This window comes from Crinia signifera, chromosome 4 (genome assembly GCF_055691185.1).
Source record: "Crinia signifera chromosome 4, ASM5569118v1, whole genome shotgun sequence".
Taxonomy (NCBI): domain Eukaryota; kingdom Metazoa; phylum Chordata; class Amphibia; order Anura; family Myobatrachidae; genus Crinia; species Crinia signifera.
The window spans coordinates 17857510-17882305 of NC_139220.1; the positions used below are offsets into that span (position 1 = coordinate 17857510).

The 24796-nt window shown below is 46.7% G+C and overlaps 1 protein-coding gene across 4 annotated transcripts in view; it reads left to right on the forward strand.

The window, feature by feature from the left end:
* The window catches only part of PRR5 (proline rich 5), a 75751-nt gene that overhangs the window by 37001 nt on the left and 13954 nt on the right, over positions 1-24796 (forward strand). For 2 of the 4 annotated variants that reach the window (XM_083181269.1, XM_083181266.1), the window contains exons 3-4: positions 1441-2097; positions 22271-22351. In XM_083181269.1, coding sequence (XP_083037395.1) covers positions 1949-2097; positions 22271-22351 — 230 coding nt within the window. In that variant the 5' untranslated portion in view covers positions 1441-1948. Of the gene's footprint in view, positions 1-744; positions 825-1440; positions 2098-22270; positions 22352-24796 lie in introns of those variants that run through there. The other 2 variants (XM_083181267.1, XM_083181268.1) reach the window with 2 other exon arrangements.

Below are 24796 nucleotides of genomic sequence, written 5' to 3' on the forward strand. Positions count from 1 at the left end.
CCCTCTAGCTGCGTCCCTGTGTTCCCCTCCTCTAGCTGTGTCCCTGTGTTCCTCTCCTCTAGCTGCATCCCTGTGTTCCCCTCCTCTAGCTGCGTCCCTGTGTTCCCCCCCTCTAGCTGCGTCCCTATGTTCCCCTCCTCTAGCTGCATCCCTGTGTTCCCCTCCTCTAGCTGCGTCCCTGTGTTCCCCTCCTCTAGCTGCATCCCTGTGTTCCCCGCCTCTAGCTGCGTCCCTGTGTTCCCCTCCTCTAGCTGCGTCCCTGTGTCCCCTCCTCTAGCTGCGTCCCTGTGTTCCCCTCCTCTAGCTGCGTCCCTGTGTCCCCTCCTCTAGCTGCGTCCCTGTGTTCCCTCCTCTAGCTGCGTCCCTGTGTTCCCTCCTCTAGCTGTGTTCCTGTGTTCCCCCCCTCTAGCTGCATCCCTGTGTTCCCCTCCTCTAGCTGCATCCCTGTGTTCCCCGCCTCTAGCTCCATCCCGATGTTCCCCTCCTCTAGCTGCGTCCCTGTGTTCCCTCCTCTAGCTGCGTCCCTGTGTTACCCCCTCTAGCTGCGTCCCTGTGTTCCCTCTAGCTGCGTCCCTGTGTTCCCTCCTCTAGCTGCGTCCCTGTGTTCCCCTCCTCTAGCTGCGTCCCTGTGTCGTCGTCCCCCCCCCCCCTCCCCTAGCTGCAGGAAGGTATGCAGTCGATAGATCAACAGTATAACGATCGACACATGAAAAATGACAACATTGTTTAGGGTGACATGTTCAAATGGTCGACACAACCAATCGGTCAACATGGAAACAATTGATATGAGTTGTTATTACTTTGCCATCCCATTGGAAATAGAGGTGAGCACAGCGAGCCACGCAGCACACTATTAAGGTGCCTATGTCGACATCTGTCAACATAGGTAACCCAAATTTTTTTTTAAATCATGTCAACCCTCTACCATGATGACCTATTGCTTGTGTCGACAAATGATCCACACCCCTGCAGAAAGTCTTTTCGGCAGATAGCAGTTGACACACTGACACCTGTTGGCCGAATGACGTTACTGCACTCTGTTCAGAAACTTCCTTCTGAGTAGTTGAAAAGTAAATATAATTAAAAGCACTGATTAACTCAATAGTAGAATTGAATGATCACGACTGCTAGAACAATCCCAACTTCACTACAGCATTTTTTAAAGGTTTACTTTGGTGGAAGCGGCCGACTCTGGAAACAAAAGAGGTTAAACAAGTCCAGTCCGCTGTGTGATTTCCCACCCTATCCCCCCCACCCCATTCACCATAGAGATGCAAATTGCAGGGTGAGATTAGCTGGTCTTCACTATGGGGAATACATACATTGCAGCCAATGAAAGTCTATTTCCCCCCAGACTCCCCCCTGCTTTGTCCTGACGCCCTGTCTCCTCTCACTCTCCTTGTCTCTCTCTCTCTTATTTCCATGCGTATCTGATGGCAGTGGAGCACATTTTGGTTCCCGGTGAAGAATCCGAGATTGTGCGCACTGTAAGTGTGGCCACATCTGTTCTCCGTCTCTTGTGAAACTTTTTCTGGTTCTTCCCCCTTCTGTCTTATTTTCCTCTCTTACAACTGAGCTTCCGCCGTCTCTTTAAAAGAAAAAAAAAAACTTTAAAAACCAGCCAGGAACTCCGCTGCGAAGACCGAACTTGGCTGTGAGTTTGAGAAGAGCGCTCGGATCAGCTAGAACGAGCAGACTCTGGAAATAATAGAAGGAATTTTTGAAAAAAAATGTCACCCTGGGTTGGAATACAAAGCATTTGCTAGCACGACGGGGGAACGGCCAGCGTCGCTTCCGTGAGATGCTCTGGGACTGAAGTACGCTGCAGTTTTATGACGGCTGGGTTGTACGTTGCTCGGTGGGGCTGTGATAAGACGACTGGCCTTGCCTCGTTTTTTTTTTTTCAATGCAAGGCGTGGGAGCTTGCAGGATTATCTGTCATTAGCCAATGCTCAAACTCACGCTGACCATGAGGACTCTTCGCAGGTCGAAATTCATGAGTTCGCCCAGCCTCAGTGACCTGGGTAAGAGAGAACAGGCATCCGTAGATGAACGGGGGACGCAGAAGCAGGCAGGGTCCAACGCCACCTGGAACAGGTAAGACGTTATCTTTGTATGTTACTCCTGTATGCAATTTCCTATGTACAGTAAGAACACAGAAAAGACTCATTTGTCGGTTGACACAAATAAAGCTGGGTCCACATTGGGCACAATTCAGACCTGGACGCATTGCTACAAATTCATACAAGGCAGGATTTCACTGGAGCAGCGGCTTAACTGATCGATTGTTTCTGCGAATTCACAGCCGTCTAATCAGGTCTGAATTACCCCCGTGCCCACGATATGATATTGCCAAAGATTTCTCTTGAGCTGTCTGGAACTCTGCAAACGGTGTAGTGCATACGCGTTGATCGATTTTTTTTTTTTTCCAAACGATATCGTTTATTGGCTGTATCCAGGAGTGCGCTGTTGTTGACGATATAGTGTGGATTCTACTGCATGTACAGGCGACAGTTGGGGTGGTTAACGTTCTGCGGGAGCGCGCATCATTAACGATATAGAGCGCACACTAGCCAGTATCGTTAAGGATATCGTCATGCACGTCAATGCCAAAAATCGGTTAATGTGGACCCAGCTTTAGTCTAAAGATTGCTACATGTTCTAGGTAAAAGTCCCTGCTTTGTTTCTGCGTTGAATATGTGTCGCACCGGCGTCTCTCTGCGCAGATATTCCCTGCAACAAGACCCATTTGTACGGCATCATTTGAAAACTGTTGAACAAGTTCCACTTGATCTTATACGTCTGTAGGTTCCTTTACAAATATGCTGGAAATGCGTCATTTCACGCTGTCAACCCCCAGACCAGTTTCCATCAATCACTTTATTTTTATCTACGTGAGGAATGTACGTTCAGCTGGTCACTACGATCTCTAGCACAGATGCACTGGGTAACCTGGACTTATACTGCGAACGCCGGGGTGATTTCGCCTGGCATCTTATTGGGCATTGATTATGGTGCTGTCACGTTAGGCAGTACTCTGCTTGCGGATGTATCCTGCTCAGTGATTTATCATGTACGCAAGGGGTATTCAACATGTAGTCCTCTGTCTGCTGCGGCACTACACACCCCAGCATGCCCTTCCATAGTTTTACTCTTAGCGCATGCGAAAACTGTGGCAGGGCATGCTGGGATGCGTAGTTCCCTGGTGGCTGGAGGGCTGCATGTTGAGTACTTCTGATGTAGGCTAAGCAGGCAGGTGCACTGGGCTGCCCAGTATTGGGGGAGACATACGTACACCTTTGCACCAAATAGCCTCGTTTGGCATTTTCTATACAGCTGTGTGCGACTGTGGGTAGAAAAGTAAAAGACATAGGGCCAGATGTACTAAGCTTCAAAAAATGATAAAATGGAGAATGATAAACAGCCAGCCAATCAGCTCCTAACTACCATGTCACAGACTGTGTTTGAAAAATGTCAGGCAGGAGCTGATTGGTTGGTTGTTTATCACTCTCCATTTTATCACCTTTGAAGCTTATGCTTGGTACACACCAGGACGACTAGGGCCCGATCCCCTCAATCTAGATCCAATTCCGACCAATTGGATGTAGATTGTGTGGTGATTGGGCCCTTTTCTGTCCTGGTGTGGACCGATACCGATCCGATGCGCGGTCCCGCGGGTCGGTCGTTATTCAGATCCTACCTGCTGCAGGTAGGATCTTAATAACGACCATACTGCCGGGTGCGGGTCGCCATCGGATCGGACCCGCTCACAATGCACATCGTGAGCGGGTCGTGCCCCCCCCCGCATCATCGTGAGCGGGTCTGAAGAAACACTGACGACCCGCTCACAATGTGCATCGTGAGCAGGTCGTCGTGGTGTGTACCCCACATGACTGCATCTGGCCCAGAGTCTAACACATGTACTGCTATTCCTAATCTGTAATGTTAGAGGGTTATTCAGATTTGAATTCGTAATCCGTTTGATTGACAGTGCATAGATCTAAACACAATCCCCTCGCAACTTGACTGACAGGAAGTCAGCAATTCTGAGTAAAAACCGTCTTTTTTAAGAATCAGTTGGGCCCGTTCTGATGAGAACAGCCATGAATCGTCGGGCTCTCGGCCGTATCTCACGGCCCCGCCCCCTTTTCGGCATTCAGCAGGCGGGACATTGAATCCTTCCTGCCGAGATGCAGTCCAGCGGGCCGAGAACGGCGCTGAGTCTTGACTGTCAGGCCTTCATTTCCCAGTAGTAGTAATAATAGATTAATAATAGATTGGGGGTCGCTGGATGGGGATAAGCTTTTGGGCTGCATGATTAGAATTCGTTGGTATATTAATGATCAGGACGCCATTATCAACCATCATTCCTGAGGTCAAAGTTCAGCCACACCTTATGCCTGCCACAAAAAGTGGTTTCTCCAATGACTCACCTGTCCATAATAAGTTATAACCTTATAGTATCCACATATCTGTTCCAGCGACGTATTTGGGGCAAAGTGCAGCTATTTATTTACTTTATTTCATTTTTAATCAGAATATATTTTTCTTACTGTACAAATCTTTTCTTCTCTTTTACTCCAGTTATAAATCGCAAAATGAGTTTTATATATTTAATGTCACAGTTGCCACATTTGATTGCAGTTTCCGGAGACGCTTTGCCGGGATTAGTACTGTTGACAGAGACTCCTAGGTGTGAATCCAGACTTTGTATACAATACACAGATAAAGGTGCCCTTCTCAGCGTCCCCTCCTGCTATTGTATTTACTGTGATATGTTATTTACCAACATCACCAATTAGTGGCTGAATGAGCCCCGCGGTCTGGGAGTGACGGGGGCTTTGTATTGGGAATAGCCCTGAGTCCCGCGACGTGCGGTTTCTGTAGGAGAATGACACAATCTTTACCCCAGTATAGAGACATACAGGCGCTGCAGATAACCGCAGTGGAGAAGGCGCACACACGTGACTGACTGCTGTCTGTGTGTACACACGCTTTGTATACATGTAAGCAATACAGCATTGCTTTCGAAGGGCTTGGTCGACAGAGAAAAGGTCAACCACTATTGGTCGATAGGCAGACGGTCAACATGCTTTTGGTTGACGCAAGCAAAAGCTCGACATGGGGAGAAAAGACGGCGTGAGGTTTTTCACATTTTTTTGTGTCTATGTCAACAAGGATTGACATGGTCTACCTTTTCAGTGTAACGCAGGCATGTCCAAACTGTGGCCCTCCAACTGTTGTGAAACTACACATCCCAGCATGCCTTGCCATAGTTTTAGCATTCAATAATAGCAAAACTGTGGCAAGGCATGATGGGACTTGTAGTTTCACAACAGCTGGAGGACCATAATTTGGCCATACCTGGTGTAATGCATCCCCTCGCATGGCTCACTGTGCTCGGCATGCTTCGGGCACGGTACCTCACTGCACTATTATCTTCACCCACTGTGCCCACTGGGATGGTAATGTCCTGACTGAACAAGTAAAAAAAATAAAATCATGAAAAACCCCACGGCAACTTATTTTCATGTCGACATTTTGCCTTTTCCACGTGTTGACCTCCTGCCTGTCGACCTTTTGACTGTCGACGTAGACGCTGTCCACCTAATGAGCGCATAACACTTTCTGATTAGAAGGATGGCCTCTTCCTAACGATGGTAGCATAATCATAATTTATTTATATAGCGCCGCCAGTTATGCATCAAACTCCTGACCCCATGGCTGTGAGTCATCAGTGCTAACCACTGAGCCACCGTGCTGCCCATGTAATACAGCTGGGTGTACATTTGGGGGAGGGAGAGACTCGGAGCGAGCGTGGGCAGATGCTGCTGGTTATTGCATTTCTCAGACTTGTCTCAGTATCGGCTTCTGCCAATGGAAATGTTTGGATCGGAAAGCTGGACGTAGAACCGGGAGCATCGTACACCAGGGTGATAGTGGAGAATAGGTCCTAGAACCAGGAGTGCTGTGATTTTATGTTTCACCAGGATGGGGACACCAGTATAACCCACAGCTGTACCAGTGACACCGAGAAATGTAGGGTTCAGCAACAGCTGAAGTGCCACATCTCGTCCAAGTCCGATTCCACGTGTGACAAGTCTAACACGTGTCTAGAACACAATGGATACGGATTTTAGACCCCTAGAAACCAGTGATCCTGATATTGCTATTAAAGCTCTATGGGGGTTATTCTAGTCCATTCTTTCTGACAAAATCCTTCTTAGATGGATAAAACCATGTGCACTGCAGGTGGGGCAGATGTTAACTTGTGCAGAGAGAATTAGATTTGGGTGGGGTTTTTCTTCAAAGTGAGATCTATATTGAAGTGTAAAATCATGCAGTCAGTATTTTCCCTGCACAGAAACAAAATAACTCACCCAAATCTAATTCTCTCTGCACATGTTACATCTGCCCCCCTGCAGTGCACATGGTTTTGTCCATCTAAGAAGGATTTTGTCAGAAAGAATGAACTAGAATAAACCCCTATATTATGAGGGTCAGCTTGTTAGTGGGGACTAAGTGAAAACCGGCCCACCCTCTTGAGTGCCGGACAGGGGGAGCCTGTCCGTTGAGGTGTCCTGTCTGGGGGGGGATGCCTGTAATCGTTTTCACCAGGGACATGGGGAAGTGGAGATTAGAGCCTCCTTGTATGGTCCATTTTTCCTGGTGATAGGTGTCACAGACAGCCCCCGCCCCCCGGACCGGACACCCCCAGGACCAGATACTACAAGCTCCGGAATGACAGATATTGATGAATGGGTCCGGTCCAGTGTTCCAGTATCCTGTCCGGTTCCTGTTTTTACCCATAATCTTGTTGGTGCTGTAGCACAGGCAACATGTAGCACTCCTGCTGCTGTGGAACTACACATCCCAGCATACCCGGCTACAGTTTTAGCATACCCTAACACAGGCATGTCCAAACTATGGCCCCCAGCCGTTGTTAAACTACAAGTCCCATCATGCCTTGCCACAGTTTTCCTATGAGGGAATGCAAAAACGATGGCAAGGCATGCTGGGACTTTTAACTAATGAAATATAAGCTGACAATGTCTTCATTAGTCCTTTGTGCCCCGAGCCTGCGGTTTCTGCTCTTGCGAAACGCACCGCGGATATATTTCTATATGTGAGCGTCAGGTCCGACTTTGAACTGAACTCTTGTTATCATTGTTGCGTAAAGCGAGGAACATCTGCCCGGCACATGGGTGACAGTTGTGCGAGAGATTCGTATCTTACAAACGTCTTTATATTTAGCCAACATGTGGTATTCATTAACACGCGGAACCTTTGTGAACCGGCTGCGCCGAATCCGTTCATAGTACCGAATGTTCCGCACAAGTGTTGGGTCCGTGGTTCGCAGCAGGCAGACAGATCAGTGATGTGCCCGAGGTATCCGGATCCTTTGTCGACATTGGCAGAAGGTTGACACCAGCAAAAGGTCAACATTGACATTGTCGAAACTGAAAAGATTGACGCAAGTTTTTTGTGTTTTTTTTGTGTGTGTTTACACCGACTTGGTTCATACTTTGCCATTCAAGGATGCAATTCCCTGTGGGGTAAATTTACTATGGCTTCTACAAATGAAACGAGGTGATGTTGCCCATAGTGATCGGGTTATGTATGACTCCCTAATAATCGAGATCACGACTGTCAGTATACCAACTTCAGAACAGTATACCGACATCGGAAACGGTATTCTGATTTGGGGGGGGGGGGGAGCTCCTTGCGGGCTGGGTTGCTGCTGCCTTATGCTAGAGCTGCACCTGCCCCTCCCACCAGGACATGACCCCTCCTCATTGGCTGCTGTACTCTCAGTTATATGAGTACATCTGATACAGTGGGGGAAATTCGTAAAAAAAAAAATCTTAATTTTCATAGTAAAATACGAATTTTGTAGGCGTATTCGTATTTTTGGCATTTACTATGCCAAAAATACGAATATTCGTATTTATGGCACATTCGTATTTGTATTTACAAATATGAATGTATACGCTATCGCCAGAATACGAATAAGAATGGTGATTCCTAATTTACTAACCGGCCGTATTGAAAATATTGAAGTTACGGCCGGTAATTAGCCAATTGCCGCCCAAATACGCCTGGAAAATACACTTCATTTTCCAGGCGTATTTGGTAGAAGCCTGCACGGATCAGTCAGATCTGTGCAGGCTTCAGTGTGTAAAAAATAAATTTAAAAAATGGTGTGGATCTCCCCCCCCCCCCCACGGCCGTAACCAGCGCCAGGCTAAAAGTGCCGGGGCTGGTATTAAAAAATCAGGAAAATATGGGGGACAAAATGACTAGGGGTCCCCCGTATTTTAAGAACCAGCCCCAGGCCCAACCAGCCAGCAGGGTAATGCCACAGCCGGGGGGGGAGACTTTTTATACAAGTCTCCCCGGCCAAAGCATTCATCCCTACCGACCAGTCAGCCTGGCCAGGGGTCCTGGGGGAGTGGGGACCTCCTCAAAAAAGGGGTCCCCCCCGCCAGGACTTACCTGGCCAGGCTGAAGCCTGGTGCTGTCCTCGATGCCCCTGGGCGGTGGGCATCGAGCTGATAAAATGGTGTAAAAAATAGAATTCAAAACTATTGTCTTATACTGTGGAACTATGAGTCCCAGCAAGCCTCCCCCACATGCTGGGACTTGGAGAACCACAAGTACCTGCATGCGGGGCATTAAAGGGCCCGCTGGCACTTGTAGTTCCACAGTAAAAGTAATAGTTAAATAAACACACACACACCCGTGAAAAATAAAAGTTTAATACATACATTACACATACATACTGACTACTTACCTTTCTTGAGCCCGTAGTTAGGTCCCGGGGTCCGGAGCTCCATGATCCAGGGGTCCGGGGCTCTAGGACTAGAAGAAATCCATTTGGGGACCTGTGGAAGAAAATCCTACTCACCAAGGTCCTCCGGCGAAGATCACGTCCTCTTCTGTCCACCGTAGTCAGGGTCTTCAGAAAATAAAAAAAGCGAATGTCCCGGCCAGTACCGTTGCACTAATTAACAGGAGAAACACTGACGTTTCATCTTCAGCACCTTTCCTCCGAATGATTCTATTGACCGCCTAGTGGCCAATCAGGAGCCGAATTTCTCGGCTCCTGATTGGTCGCTAGGTGGAACCAGCCAGAAGGGTAAAACAGCCGTATGCAGTCGTATTCATTCGTATTAAGGATACGAAAAATCGTATTCGTATTCTTGGTAAATTTCCCCCAGTATATCAATTGAGACAATGGGGGAAACTTAAAAAGATGGGAGTTCTATAATCACATGGTATGTTGCTATGAGAAACCAATCAGAATCTACAAATTAATTTCACACCTTCTAGAACATAAAAGACAGAATCTGATTGGTTGCCATAGCAATCAAATTCCCTTCTTAGTAAATGTTCCCCCAATATATTTCTTCACACTGAGGTCATTCTGACCGACAGTGAAATGTAGGAAAATTCCAATATATATTTATAAACTGAAAGAATAAGCCACATTTGCATAACAATTGATATTTTATTTGCATAACAATGGATACTTGCAGTTACATTGCCCACAAGAACAGCCATTCCGTGTTCCAGCATTGCATCTTCGTGTGGGGAACCCAGAGGCATTCAGTGTTCTACTAGGAGGAGATGCAGAGGAGATCTAGATCAGGGGAGAGAGAGATAAAGTTCTGTAACAGCAAATCAACTCCTGATTGCCGTGTTACAGGTTGTGTTTAAAAATGTCAAAAGGTGATTGGCTGGTACTTTCTCTCTGTACTTTCTCACTCTGGGCCTTATTCTAGTTCACTCTTTGGCCAGTATTCAATGCCTCTGATTCTCCATATTTTCTGGGGAATCAGGCAATTTGCCGGGTTTACAGGGAATTTTCTCACAGGAAAAACAATTCGCCCTATTCAATGGACACAATTCTCTGCAAATGAAGAGCGAATGTCTGGCGATTCTCTGTTTGTGATTCTCCGCGGTTCTCCAGTGGTTTTCAATGGGGTTTTTAGTGGAATTCGCCGGGAGTGTATTCAATGCTGAAATGGAGAACTGCTTTCTCCAGTGATTTTTGCCATGATTCTCCAATTTGTATTCGGCATCTTTTTTTGGTGAACTGGAATGTCATCTTTCAAAATAATGGCTTTTTAAAAAAAAATTTTGGTGTAAAAAAATCAGTCATTTAATTATTTGAAGAGCCTTGCTATTTTTTTTACTGGACAAGGATCACATAAATATATATATATATATATATATATTTTTAACGTACCATGCGGCAGGGGGGGGGGGGGGCTGCAATTCCTCAGACACACTGCGTGGAAACCCCAATTCCTCCTGCAAAGACAGGCCATGACTTGATGGTGTGGGGTATTTACTATCTAATTTATAAGATTCCTCACTGATTAGTGTGGGGCTGGGAGCACTGCAGAGCCTGATGCAGCTGGGAAGCTCTGCTACAACACAGCTGTCATGTACTGCATACAATAATGTGACATTGCTGTGACTAGAAGAATCAGACCAGTGAGGTCCTGGGGATCAGGGCACCTGCATACATTGGGGGGTAGGGGGAAGACGCTGAAACAATGAACACATGTTGGACTTACGGGGTCTACTCCTCCTGCCCCAGTCTAGCCTCCTGCTGATTCTGCTCTTCTTGGCTGGGGAGCCATGCTTCCGGGAGTCAGCGAGTGCTCGGTGGTGCACCGCTCCGGGATCTCCTGGGCCACGGCTGCTGTCCCCGTTGCTGAGTAGATGCCCGAGTCAGGAGTCCCGGCAGGGGGATGTGACGACTGGTGTCCTGGCGGGGGACCGCTCTGATGTCGCAGGGAGCGATGCCAGGCTGAGGACAGGGATGGCTCCAGCAGCAGCAGACCTTTGGCTCCGGCAGCCACAGCGCGGTGACAGCAGATGTCAGCGCTGGGACTGCTGGAGCCGGAGGTCTGCTGCTGCTGGACCCGTCCCCGTCCTCAGGCTGTGCGGGGCTCCTGGCAGCATCAGCACGCTCCCCCGCCGTGTCTCCGCTCAATCCCCTGGCCGCAGCAGCAGGGGAGAAAGCCAGGGAGAGAGCCGACTGCCATTCGCCGCAGGGGGTAATTATCGCCGTCAGGGGCGGAGAGCCCCTGAAGCGTTGAACACAGTGGACGGGCGAATGCCGGCGAATCTCCCAGCAGGGAGAATCACGGCCAAAGTGCAGCGAATCCTACACAGGATTCGCTGCCGCCCGCGACCCCCGGCCATTGAATACTGGCCTTACTGACAAAATCCTTCTTAGATGGACAAAACCATGTGCACTGCAGGGGGGCAGATGTAACTTGTGCAGAGAGAATTAGATTTGGGTGAGTCATTTTTGTTTCTGTGCAGGGTAAATACTGACTGCTTTATTTTTACACTGCAATATAAATCTCACTTTGAAGTAAAACCCCACCCAAATCTAATTCTCTCTGCACAAGTAACATCTGCCCCACCTGGTTTTGTCCATCTAAGAAGGATTTTGTCAGAGTGAACTAGAATAAGGCCCTCTGTAACCCTTGATTCAGTGTACCGTGGATATATAACACATGCTATAATCTGTAAGCGAGGACGGTGAGTATTACAGACAGTCACACATACTACATGCACAAGTGTTGGTTCCAGATCCTGAAACCTATAACATTTGTTGTGGCAGCTGCGTTGTGTGTGAGATGTATGGATCCCAGCTCTGGCTGTATGTAGGGGGGTAGTGCAGTGACAGCTGAGTATTTGGCTGCAATATTCCAATGTACACATAAAAAAAACAAAAGCACAACGAAACAATGGGAGACAATAGGGCAGGGTGGACTGAGGTGACCCGATTTATGCCATGCACCTTTACTATCGATCTATAAATATATATATATATATATGGGGATGGGTGGAGAGTTTGTGGGATAAATACTGTCACCGCTCAAAGTGAAAGAAAAACTGTCACAGCTCAAAAGTGAAAGTAGATTGCAGAACCCACCGTTTTGACAGGCTTTTTCTGACTAGTAATAATTATAATGTCTCTGTAATTCCACAAAGGATTTGTAGCTGCGATACCGTCAAACAGATGAAACAGAATTCCTCATACTCCGGAATGCAGCGGCCTGTAATCCCGTGACACAGAGTCAGAAGCAGTGTTCTGCGCTACCAGGGAGCTTTCCGACTTTCCCATTGGTCTGGAGATTTTTTTTTTAGGGCAGGACACCTGCCTTGTCGCAGGGATCTAGCTATGTAAGGATGGTAACCCACAGCTGGATCATCCATTAGACCACTCAGGCTAACTTTTTAAACTCATGAGGATGAGAAGAAGGCCCAAACTATGGGAGTCTACACATGCTCAGGCTTCCAGTGATGTCACATGCTCAGGCTACCAGTGATGTCACATGCTCAGGCTACCAGTGATGTCACATGCTTAGGCTACCAGTGATGTCACATTTTTAGGCTGCCAGTGATTTCACATGCTCAGGCTACCAGTGATGTCACATGTTTAGGCTACTAGTGATGTCACATGCTCAGGCTACCAGTGATGTCATGTGCTCAGGCTACCAGTGATGTCACATGCTCAGGCTACCAGTGATGTCATATGCTCAGGCTACCAGTGATGTCACATGCTTAGGTTACCAGTGATGTCACATGCTCAGGCTACCAGCGATGTCACATGCTCAGGTTACCAGTGATGTCACATGCTCAGGCTACCAGTGATGTCACATGCTCAGGCTACCAGCGATGTCACTGGTTAATGGCCAAGATGCATTCTCGTGAATATTGGATTTGTTGGTGACTGCTGCATTTTAGGAGTTATGTGGCAAATTGTCTGCCTCTCATTTGCATCATCACTGTGCTCTGGAAAATGTGACAGTATTGGCATACAATACTCTCCCTATGCACATGCAGGGTGACTCAGACATGCGACTTATTGGGTTGCCTGGAAACTGTGACAGTTATTTGCAGCCACCCAGCAAACCTTTCCCTGGTTGAAAATGGCTGCGTCAGCTATTAATACATTATTCCTCAACATCAACCTGATTCGCTTATTCTTAACCAAACCCCCAAAAGAATATCGATTCTAACTCACAGTGGGACCGATTCAGTCCTGCTCGTAGCCGGCCAAATTTGTCCCCGTCCCCGATGGTCCGGGTTTGCGCATGCTGGAATGTGCTCATGTGCAAATGTCAGCGCCGGCCCAAGTTCGCTAGGCTGCGGACATACGCAGCTTAGCGAAAAAAGTCTGAATCAGGCCCTTTGTGTTAAAGCACTTTTTCTATTTTAGATCTCATTCATATTCGTTGCGGTGAAACGCGTTAACAGCTTGCCCACAGAAAGAGCAGCATCTCATTCATTGATCCTTGAGCTTATTCCTTCCTTGGCTGTAGTTAGCTGGGAGGAATGTTGGACTCAGCTTCCTACACTTAATTAAAGAGCTGAACTTGGAGGCTTTAGGAATTAATCTGTTTGTGTAGGGAGCCTGTTATCCTAAGATTGCAGCCAATGCTGGAGGTTGGGCCTCACTGTTCATTTACTGAATGCCTTAAAAGAACCAGGTCGAGCACTGAAATGTCTCTTACAGCTGCGCGCCGATAAGGAGTTCTGAGATGTTCAATGTAGGCACATCGGAAGCCGCGCATAACAGCTCTGTACACCAGGGACGTTTCTGGAAACTGCTGCATAGATAAAGGAGATTCCACTCTTTAATACATCCAACCACTTCATCATAACCCACCACCCATCCACCCCTGTGCCCCAGGTGACTTCTGAACGCTGCGTCTGATCATATCACACCCTACCTGCTCTCTACACACAATGACCTGTCGGATGTGCCCGGCGATGAGCGGGTATGCACTTCACACCTTTCATGTCCTCATCTGCGGAGTTCTCATTGGACCGTTGTCGGTTGAAGTGGTATCTCACGGCACACATGACAGTCCATTGATTTGGAGCTGCTTGTCTGTTTTGCTTGTGCTTAGAAACAATGATCTTGGCATACAATACATATTAACCTAGCGTAGGTGTATGTTCTCCTTGCTGTTCCATGCTGACCTCTTTGCTCATTAAAAACTTTGGTTTGGTCACTGACAGATTTTCCATACCAAATCTATGATGGTAAAAAAAAATGGAGAAATGTTTTACAGTTTTCTGCACCCCCAAATGCTCACTGGCCCTTAGGCGGAAGTGTAGATTGCCTAACGGATAATCCTGCCCTGACTACTGTAGCCATAGTAACTATAATTATAGGAAACAGTGCATGTATATAATATACTGTGTGTGCGTGTGTGTGTGCGTGTGTGTGTGTTTGTACTGTATACAGTATATATTCTAACTGACATTGACACATGATGGAAAGTTATTTGCTTAATAAACACATGGCACAACAGCTAAGATGAAGCACTTGCTTTCAGTATACTTGGTGTTCCTCATTTATTTACCATGGGGTTCACCATTTTTTTTCCACTGGGTATGGATCATTGGTCAGGCAGCATCTAGGTCGATAAGCTTTAGGTCGACACTCCAAGGTCGACATGCCTCAAGTTCGACATGGGGTTAGGTCGACATGGTCATTAGGTAATTTGTCCCGAATTTTTCAACATGGTCGATATGGACACTGAAACGTCTAACCGCGTCCCCTACGCTCGGAACACTATTTTATTCTCCCACCACGCCCTAGTGGATGATAGGGCATGAAATGCCGCCTGTCGGCACATGTCAGCTCCAAAATAAGTGAATGGGCCCATGTTGATCTTTTGACTGTCACCTTCCCCATGTCGACCCTCTCTATTATCTTTGTCTTACTGTTATGTATGATAGAATGTCCACACAGGGCCACCGTAAAACATATTTAAAAAAAACTAGTGACGTCAAAGGTATGCAAACAAGTATTCCCACCAATGATGTATTATAAATACAAATTATGAAACCATACATAGAATTAAATATCTATCTATCTAATTATTACTCACCTCTATGAGCTAAGGTACCACCACTGACCACTGGAGGTCACTCATGGGACGAAATTACTCCTTTGTGTGCTTAAAGACGTAACAGAAAGCGAAAGCATTCTTTGCAGGGACACTAATCTGTTTCAAACTTGTTGGATATGGAGAGAGGAAGCTGGGATGACAGAGATTGGAGGTAGAAGAAGATAGGGACTAGGGGATGGGGTGGCGAGTTTGTGGGCTAGAAACTGTCACAGCTCAATGAAAGCAAAAACTGTCACAGCTCAAAGTGAAAGTACATTGCAGAAGTCGTCGTATATTTATATATGAAACACAGATTCACGTGCATTGAATTAATTGATGAAGTTAGTAAGAAACCTGGGTAATAGCCTATAGAACAAATGCGCTTTATATTTATCGGCATGCCCTATGACCTCCTGCGCGGTCGAATGATCATCACGGTAAAGCTTTCATCTGCTCTATACGTTGTGTTATTTATAAATGCTGCTTATCTGCAGCCCGCACACAATCACCGGCATCCTCCGAGGAGTTAATTCGCTTTGCTCGTGGACGTCAGCGGTTTGGAGATGAGGAGATGGAGAGATCCAGCTGACGGAGGTTTAATATTCCCTACGTTACAGCGCGTGCCAGGTTTTCCGTCGGACTCACTAATGCCGCAGCTCGTTGCCCTGATGGAACTGATGGTTTCAATTAAGTGAGTGCGTAGTAGGAAAATGATTCATTTATGTGGTGGGGGAAAAACAACAAACGTGAGAACAGATAATAGTCATTACTGGACTATGGCCTACGCCATCTCCACAGCTATGCCGGGATCGTTACATGGACCCGCGTAATATATGGCCTATAAAAGTTGTATTTGGTGGTGGATAATGGAACAAGTGTAACAGTGACTGACCAATCAGGAAATGTATATTATTTCTTTATAGTTGTGCACTGCATGGCCTGGCCGTGGCACTTTATCCACAGGCGTTATTCCAGTGCTTGTACATTATTAGCAACCAATCAGATAATATCTAGAAGGTGCTAACTACATAAGGAGTAGAATCTTCCAATAGAACTCCTGTCTTTTGCCCCCGTCTTCCTATCAACCGCACCCTGAAAGGTTTGTGCAGGTCACTTTGTTTGTACTCAGTCTCGTAGGCTATCGCTGAATATTGCGCCATTGTTATATTGTTTGTCCGGACCCAGCCGTGCTATGAGGAAATATGTAGGTAGCAGGTTATAGTCAAACCGAGACCTGAGATTGTTTCCTAGTACTCTGTCCCCGGCTTCAGCCTTTGGGCCTGATTCAGAGCTGCTCGCTGTCCTGTGTATATTTGCTGCGAGCAGGCAAACGCCGCGCCGCCGAACGCCCCACCCAACATCGGCTGAGGGAGCGAATTCGAACAGGTCTGAAACCCCCTTTTTATCCATACCTCATAAGGGGTTGGGATCTACAGCAACTAGGTCGACAAGCATTGGGTCGACACCACTAGGTTGACAGGCAGCAAGGTCGACATGTGACAAAGTCGACATGGGTCTAGGTCGACAGGGCATTAGGTCAACAAAAGCATTAGGTCGACATGGGCAAGGTCGACAGTCAAAAGGTCGACATGGGATTTACACTGTTTTTTGACCCGAATGTCGACACTGTCAACATGGACACAGTTTGAAGTGCACCGCCTCCCCTTGCATCGCTCGCTACGCTCGGCACACTTTTGTATTCTCCAGCCACGCCCTAGTGGATGGTAGGACATGAAATACTGCATGTCGGCACATGTCGGCTCAAAAAACCAGTGAAAACCCCATGTCGACATTTCGACTGTCGAACTTGCCCATGTCGACCTAATGCTTGTGTCGACCTAATTATCTGTCGACCTAGACCCATGTCGACCTAGACCCATGTCGACCTTATTGCCTGTCGACCCAGTGGTGTAGACCAAATGCTTGTGGACCTAGTTGCTGTAGACCCAATGACCGTATCCCCTCATAACTTACTGTACCGCAGGGCCAAACACTTCTCCTTGCTTCTCCATAGAAAGCTGCAGCCAGTGGGATATTTATACCACACAGACCCGCCGTCACCTCTGCCGGCTCAGTACCTGTGAAGAAACAAATCAGGGTTAAGCGGCCAGTACTAGAATCACGGTATAAACGCCTGCGGCTTTGTGTTTGCTTAGGGTGTGCGGCGCCAATTATTTGTATTCCCCTCACACCTGGCTTGTATCTTACAGAAAAAAAATCTACTTTCGAGGCGCTGCAGACATGAAATCCAGGCCAATGCATGTCCATTTACATAAACATATCCAATTATGTTACGTATATTTAGCAACACATTTATATTATCATGTGGATTATTTGGGGGAGAGATACCAAATCTTGGAGGGAGACGTTGCCCGTATTAACCAATCAGTTACGTTGCCCCTATTATCAATGAGAGATACAAGCTGATTGGTTGCCGTGAGAAACTTCAGCACTGATTCTGGTCGACTTACCGAGTCCCAGAGTGCCCGCCCCGACGATATAACTCCCCTCGCCGCCGCCATCTCCCCTTGCAACCATGCGTATCCCCTCATTACCAATACTGCCTGTCGGCACAATTTGCTAAAAATAAAACATGAAAAACACGACTTTTGACTGTCGACTTTCCCATTGTCGACCGAATGCTTGTGTCAACCTTAGCCATGTTGACTGAAGTTCTGTTGACCTTTATTGGTCGACCCAATGTGTGTCAACTGTCATTGAGTCGACTCTATGACTCATACCCGGCAGCCAACAGTCACATTTCCAGGAGTAGTAGTGGAAGATGCTGGGGACCCCCCCTACTCTGCACTCGGTCACAATGAGGGGGGTGATGGTACTTGGGGCCCACGCATCAGCGACGGTTATTATACCAGTGTTGATGCCAGTGGAGGCCTAACAAAGCTGTGTTGTTAATTAGCACATCATTATTACAGTTAAATTAAAGACTGTGATAAACGAAGTGTGTTTAATAACTACTTTATATTACATTTACAGTCTGAGTGCGTTATGTTAATAGCTGGGGCTGCACAGTTCTGTGAGGCTGGTTCTGATCTTTTTCATACATTATTTATTTTGAGGTCAACCATTAAACTCATCTGGGTCAAAGTGCAAATGTTTCCCTTCCTCTCTGACTAACGTATTTTTTTCAGCCTTAATTACTATGTTGCTATGGGGAGATTCAGACCTGATCGCATGGCTGCATGCGTACGGATCATATCGGGCATGCACGAGGCCAAAATCCTGCAATAAAATCCTCCTAATATTATATTTATCGCAGGTTGATTGACAGGAAGCCGGAGTTTGTGGGTGGTAACCGGCCGTGTTCTGGGAGTGTCCGGGAATACGCAGGCGTGCCCAGACGTTTTAGGGGGAAGTCGGTGTAATGTCAGCTCCGCCCCCGATCAGCCTGCTTCTAACACAGCTGCCGAGTAAGTCTTGGGCTACGCACCGACTGGGGAAATCATTCGACGGTGAGCCGATCCAGCTAAACACAAACAAAGCATCAAAAAAAGAAAAATCGATAACCGCTATCCACTCGCAGATCCATGCGCAATTCCCGAAACATCGGACAGTTTTTGCCATGTGTGCAAATGTAAGTACCGTAGATCTGAGGGTTCCACTTATCTGCGACTGTGATGGCTGGAAGTGGTCAGCGCCGATGTTACAGACAATCCCCAAAAATGCCTGGGCACGCTTGTGTTTTTTTTGGTACTTGTGTACTTTCACGGCTCCCATCGCATGCCATCGCATGCCATATGTAGTGGCATGCGATGGGATGCGATTTTTGCCGTTTTTAAGCATTTTTTTAAAATCGCATGCGATCGCATGCAATTTTTAACAGAAATGCATCCAAATGCATTGAAATTAGTATCAAACATGTTCAATGGCCACCAAATGTCATTTTTCAGGCTGTCCCACCCCCCACTGTCAACGCGAACCCGAAGCGCAGCGAGCCCGCCAGGGGCGGCGGTACGTGTCCTACGACCTTATCATACCCCCACTATCCACGTCGGCGTGGAGTTGAGAATAGAAAGTGTGGCGAGCCACCGAGCCCGAAGCGTGGCGAGCGGACACCTGTGAAGCCCGCGAGGGGACGCGGATACCTGTGAAGGTATCCGTGTCCCCGCGCGGGGCTCGCTGCGCTCGCCACACTTCGGGCTCGGTGGATCGCTGCGCTCGCCACACTTTCTATTCTCAACTCCACGCCGACGTGGATAGTGGGGGTATGATAAGGTCGTAGGACGCGTACCGCCGCCCCTCGCGGGCTCGCTGCGCTCGCCGCGCTTTGGGTTCGCGTTGATAGTGGGGGTGGTACAGCCTGAAAAATGACATTTGGGGGCCATTGAACATGTTTGATAATAATTTCAATGCATTTGGATGCATTTCTGTAAAAAATCGCATGCGATGCGATTTTTTTTCTATGCGATGGACATCGTGGGAGCCGTGATTTTACACAAGTACCTTTTTTTTTTTTTTTACAAAAACACCCAAAAAGTGTCTGGTTACTACCCCCAAAAACACCGGCTTCCTGTCAGTGAAACCAGGGCTCTATTGCGTTTATGATTTTCAGTCGCTATTTCCCCTCGTGCATGCGCGACGCATACAGTATGTATGCACAGTCGTTTGATAATCGCGCGATTTGCAATTATCGATGAGCGATATCATCAAAGATTTACCTCAGCTCCTGGCTGAACGATACACAGTAAACGATATTGTTCAGTGACATCATGGGGTTCCCACTCCTCACATGCAGTCGTTGACTATATATATTCAAATTGAGCTGCATGCACAGACGGTGGACGCCATTGTTAACAACCCACGGTGGCACGCGTTTTTATTGATATTTAGCGTACACACTAACCATATTACAAACTATGTTGCTCAGAAGGGCCAAAATGAGCGATATCGTATGTGATATTGCTTACTGTGCATGGGACTTAACCTTCCGTGTTCGTTGAGATCTTGACCACATTCTTTTTCCCGGCCTCCGACGGTGACAGTGCCTCACGCTTCAGCAATTAGTCCATGGTAACTGGTTTCTCCACTTATAAGATGCTTCACATAATGTTTCCCACAGTCTGCGCCAAAAACACCAACATTATTGGAGAGACTAAGGCCCTTATTCAGATCTGATCGCAGTACAAGTTTGTTCTCAAAATGGGCAAAACCATGTGCACTACAGGTGGGGCAGATGTAACATGTGCAGAGAGAGTTACATTTGGGTGGGGTGTGTTAAAGCTGAAATCTAAATTGCAGTGTAAAAATAAAGCAACCAGTATTTTCCCTTCACAGAAACAAAATAACTCCCCCAAATCTAACACTCTCTATACATGTTACATCTGCCCCACCTGCAGTGGTTTTGCCCATTTTGAGAACAAATTTGTACTGTGATCAGATCTGAATAAGGGCCTAAGTCCTTTCGGGGGCCAGGACACTATGGGCCTAATTCAGACCTGATCGCTGAAAATTTGTTGCCGTGCGATCCGGCCTGAATCAGTCCCTTTGTCTATACGTTAGCCAAGCGCACAAAATGGCTGCCCACATTGTGTGTGTGTAGGCACTGGGTAAAGTATGACAGATGTCACCATAAGTGCGTCCCTCTGCGTGTGTGTGTTCAGTATCAGTAGCAGCGAAGTTGTTGGAATTAATTAAATGTCATGTCTCATATCTCTATCACACGCGTGTTGCTGTCACGGCTGGCTCTGTTTTGTCACTGCCATGCCGGCTTGCATTGTGTGGCGTTATTAAAGCAGACGTCTTGGCTCAGGCAGAAAGCCTCTGTTTATATTTATCTCCGCTGTTCCCTGAGACTGTGCCCCTATCCGTCTGGGGAGGCCGCCCGGGGAGACGTCTCATTTCTGCTACCACATAGCATCCTCGCATAGGGCAGCCGTGCCGCCATTAGCACAGCGGGGACGGCCAAAGGTGACTGACTGGACTGATGTCATTAATGGATTCGCTTCTGATTATTGACATACTTTATATTGCACACAGATTGTGGGGGTTATTAAATGCGTATATTGTATCGTTGCCCATATTCGTTCAGAGCCGTCCATGTTATCAGTGCACCAGCTGTATACTTGGCGCAGATTATGCACCTCATAGCAGGCGTCATTGTGTGCCAGTTCCGTCAACGTGCTTTCTCTGAACTTCTACTCAAACTTACTAACTTTTAGGCTTTAGTGTGACCCATCTATGTTAATTGCCATCGATGGTGATTCTAAAAGCCAGCCATTGACAGTTACAAACTAGTTTTAGCTATCGATGGTCATCCACTCTGATTGACAGACTCATAGGCCAAATAGAATGTGTGGGCAGGGCTTCAGGGTTGTTGGGAGGCGGAGCTATGCTCCATTTCCCGGCACCTTGGAAAAAAAAAAAAAAAGCATTGTTTCTGCTGTGCCATCGATGTAGGGAAACTCCCACCCCCATCGATGGCAATAGTATTCAACATCAACCATAACCCATCAATGATTTTGAATCATTCATTGGCCGATATTCAGTGGTCGATAGCTATCCCGAGTAGATTTTCTAAAGTATCTCAAAAGGAAAAAGGGAGTGTTCGCCATAGCAACCAATAAGACCCTAGCTCTCATTTTCGTATTGCTATGACGGCTGCCCTACGCGAGGATCGCAATGCTAACCACTATGCCAACCGTGTTGCCAGTGTAGCTTCTTAACTGTATTTAAAGCACATTTACTAAAATATAAATATTTTAAAACAAAATATTTGACTAGTATATTAAAGGGTCACCTTTGTCTTGCCTGGAACCCGCTTTGTCAGGCCACGCCCCTATTTCAGCGCGCTGCACCCCGGCCTGACTGCTGCTGGTGCTCCCACAGTGTGCGCATTCAGGAATTTACTATTGCTAGGTACCATTCAAACCAAAGCCGGTTGTGACATCTGCAGTAGATGAGAGCAAAACAAAGTAAAATACATTTATTTTTGTTACGTTTTTTTTGTTAGTGTAAGTAATTTTTTCCGATGAGTCATTAGTTTAATGAGTAACTGTTCGGACTCCAATTATAATAAGTTATGCTGAATAAGGCAATAGGTGACCTTGGAGACGCAGCTGCAAGCTAGCGCCATCTTTAAAGCACTGTTTGTAAATAGCCATTCCTCCACCTTGATTTATGTGAATTTTTGGGGACGCAACCCTGCGTCACTAGTCAGGTGTGCATACAAGAGGGGTCATCTTCAAAGCAGGCCACAGGGAAGCGATATGATCAAAACCAATTTTGTATATTTTCCTATATTTAAATTAACCTGATAATTATTTGTTCTGATCGGTAATGATGGTGATAGTTATACTGTGTTTTTTTTTTTATTTCAGTATCCACAATGGAGTCATTTCTGTGTTCCAGAAGAAGGGTCTGCTTGATCATGAACTCTACCATCTAAATGAAGGAGTCAGGTGAGTGGGGGTCAGTAAACTGGATAATGCACCCACTAGTGGCAGTACTATATAATGCACCCTCTTGTGACAGTACTGTATAATGCAACTTCGGTACTTATGTATTAGTTGGGGGCGCCCAGTACGTACTTTGCGTAGTGGTGTATTGAGAATACCAATACACCACTATGCTGGCTACGCAAATAATGTAACTTACGAAAATTACGTAAGTTACGTAACTGGAGCTGTGCTAATACATAAAGGATCATATCCCCACTATCCACGTCATACCCCCAGTGTCCATGTGGGCGTGGAGTTAATTTTAGAAAGTGTGGCGAGCCACCGAGCCTGAAGCGTGGCGTACACAGCGAGCCCCGTGAGGGGCACGTATGCGCGTCCCCTCGCGGGGCTCGCTGCGCTCACCACGCTTCGGGCGCGCTGCGCTTGCCACACTTTCTAAAATTAACTCCACGCCCACATGGACACTGGGGGGATGACGTGGATAGTGGGGATATCATTGTGTTGTGTGTGTAGTGTGTGTGTGTGTGTAGTGTGCACTATACTTACCATCCACGAGGTCCCTGTCGCCTCCGGCACTCAGATCCCTGCATCACGGCCACCCCGTGATGCTCCCCCAGCGGTGACTAGCACCTTCGGCCACCCGATGGTGAGCGCCGGGGAATCCCCACCGGCCGCCCCGCCGACCGTCCTTCATGTCCCCCCGCTCGTCACATATTAGCTGGGCACCCGGCAATGGCTACGCTGCCAACGTAGCCAAAGCAACGTTGTCATCGGCTAATACATAAGTACCGCACCTTCTAGTGGCAGTACTGTATAATGCACCTTCTAGTGGCAGTCCTGTATAATGCACATTCTATTGGCAGTACTGTATAATACACCTTCTAGTGGCAGTACTGTATAATGCACCTTTTAGTGGCAGTACTGTATAATCCACCTTCTAGTGGCAGTACTGTATAATGCACCTTCTAGTGGCAGTCCTGTATAATGCACCTTCTAGTGGCAGTACTGTATAATGCACCTTCTAGTGGCAGTACTGTATAATGCACATTCTAGTGGCAGTCCTGTATAATGCACCTTCTAGTGGCAGTCCTGTATAATTCACCTTCTAGTGACAGTACTGTATAATGCACCTTCGAGTGACAGTACTGTATAATGCACCTTCTAGTGGCAGTCCTGTATAATGCACTGTCTATTGGCAGTACTGTATAATGCACCTTCTAGTGACAGTACTGTATAATGCACCTTCTAGTGACAGTACTGTATAATGCACCTTCTAGTGACAGTACTGTATAATGCACCTTCTAGTGACATTACTGTATAATCCACCTTCTAGTGACAGTACTGTATAATACACCTTCTAGTGACAGTACTGTATAATGCACCTTCTAGTGGCAGTACTGTATAATCCACCTTCTAGTGGCAGTACTGTATAATACACCTTCTAGTGACAGTACTGTATAATGCACCTTCTAGTGGCAGTACTGTATAATGCACCTTCTAGCGACAGTACTGTATAATGCACCTTCTAGTGGCAGTACTGTATAATCCACCTTCTAGTGGCAGTACTGTATAATACACCTTCTAGTGACAGTACTGTATAATGCACCTTCTAGTGACATTACTGTATAATCCACCTTCTAGTGACAGTCCTGTATAATGCACCTTCTAGTGGCAGTACTGTATAATGCACCTTCTAGTGGCAGTACTGTATAATGCACCTTCTAGTGGCAGTCCTGTATAATGCACCTTCTAGTGGCAGTCCTGTATAATGCACCTTCTAGTGGCAGTCCTGTATAATGCACCTTCTAGTGGCAGTACTGTATAATGGGGGGATGGGGGTGTATCTTGGCTTTCTGTGTAAATCCTGATGTAATCACACAATGACTTGCAGAAACATTTACTAGAGGATATTTCTCTTCATTACATCAGCCAATAACAGTGTCACTGATACGGGATGAAATAGTCCAGAATTCAGTCATCTGTGTGCTCTGTCCCTGACTCACTGATAAGTCACATAAGCACGAGACTCTTAGTAACAAAAAATTACTGCTCCTCCATGATTGATAACAGAGGGCAATAGCACAGCAAATGTAAATACAAAAAAAAACACAATATTTTCAACAGTAACAATATAAAAACACCTCCACAACTAATGCAACCCAATCTCCGTGCCAATTCCCTGATCCTATTCTTCAGTCGGCAGACACCGATGTCCTGCATTTTTCCCAGATGAGCAGCAAAATACTACATGTTAAGGGTCATTTTTGGGGTCAGAATGCCAATTGAGATCCTCTGGCCCAGGCATTGGCAGAATGGGGGATTGCCCCAATTAATTGCTGATATTCAGGACCCTTAAAACTTACATTTGCATTGATAGTATTTTACGGTGCCCATGTCGACATAGAAATCAATTTTTTGTAAAAATTCAGAATTTTTTACTTTTTA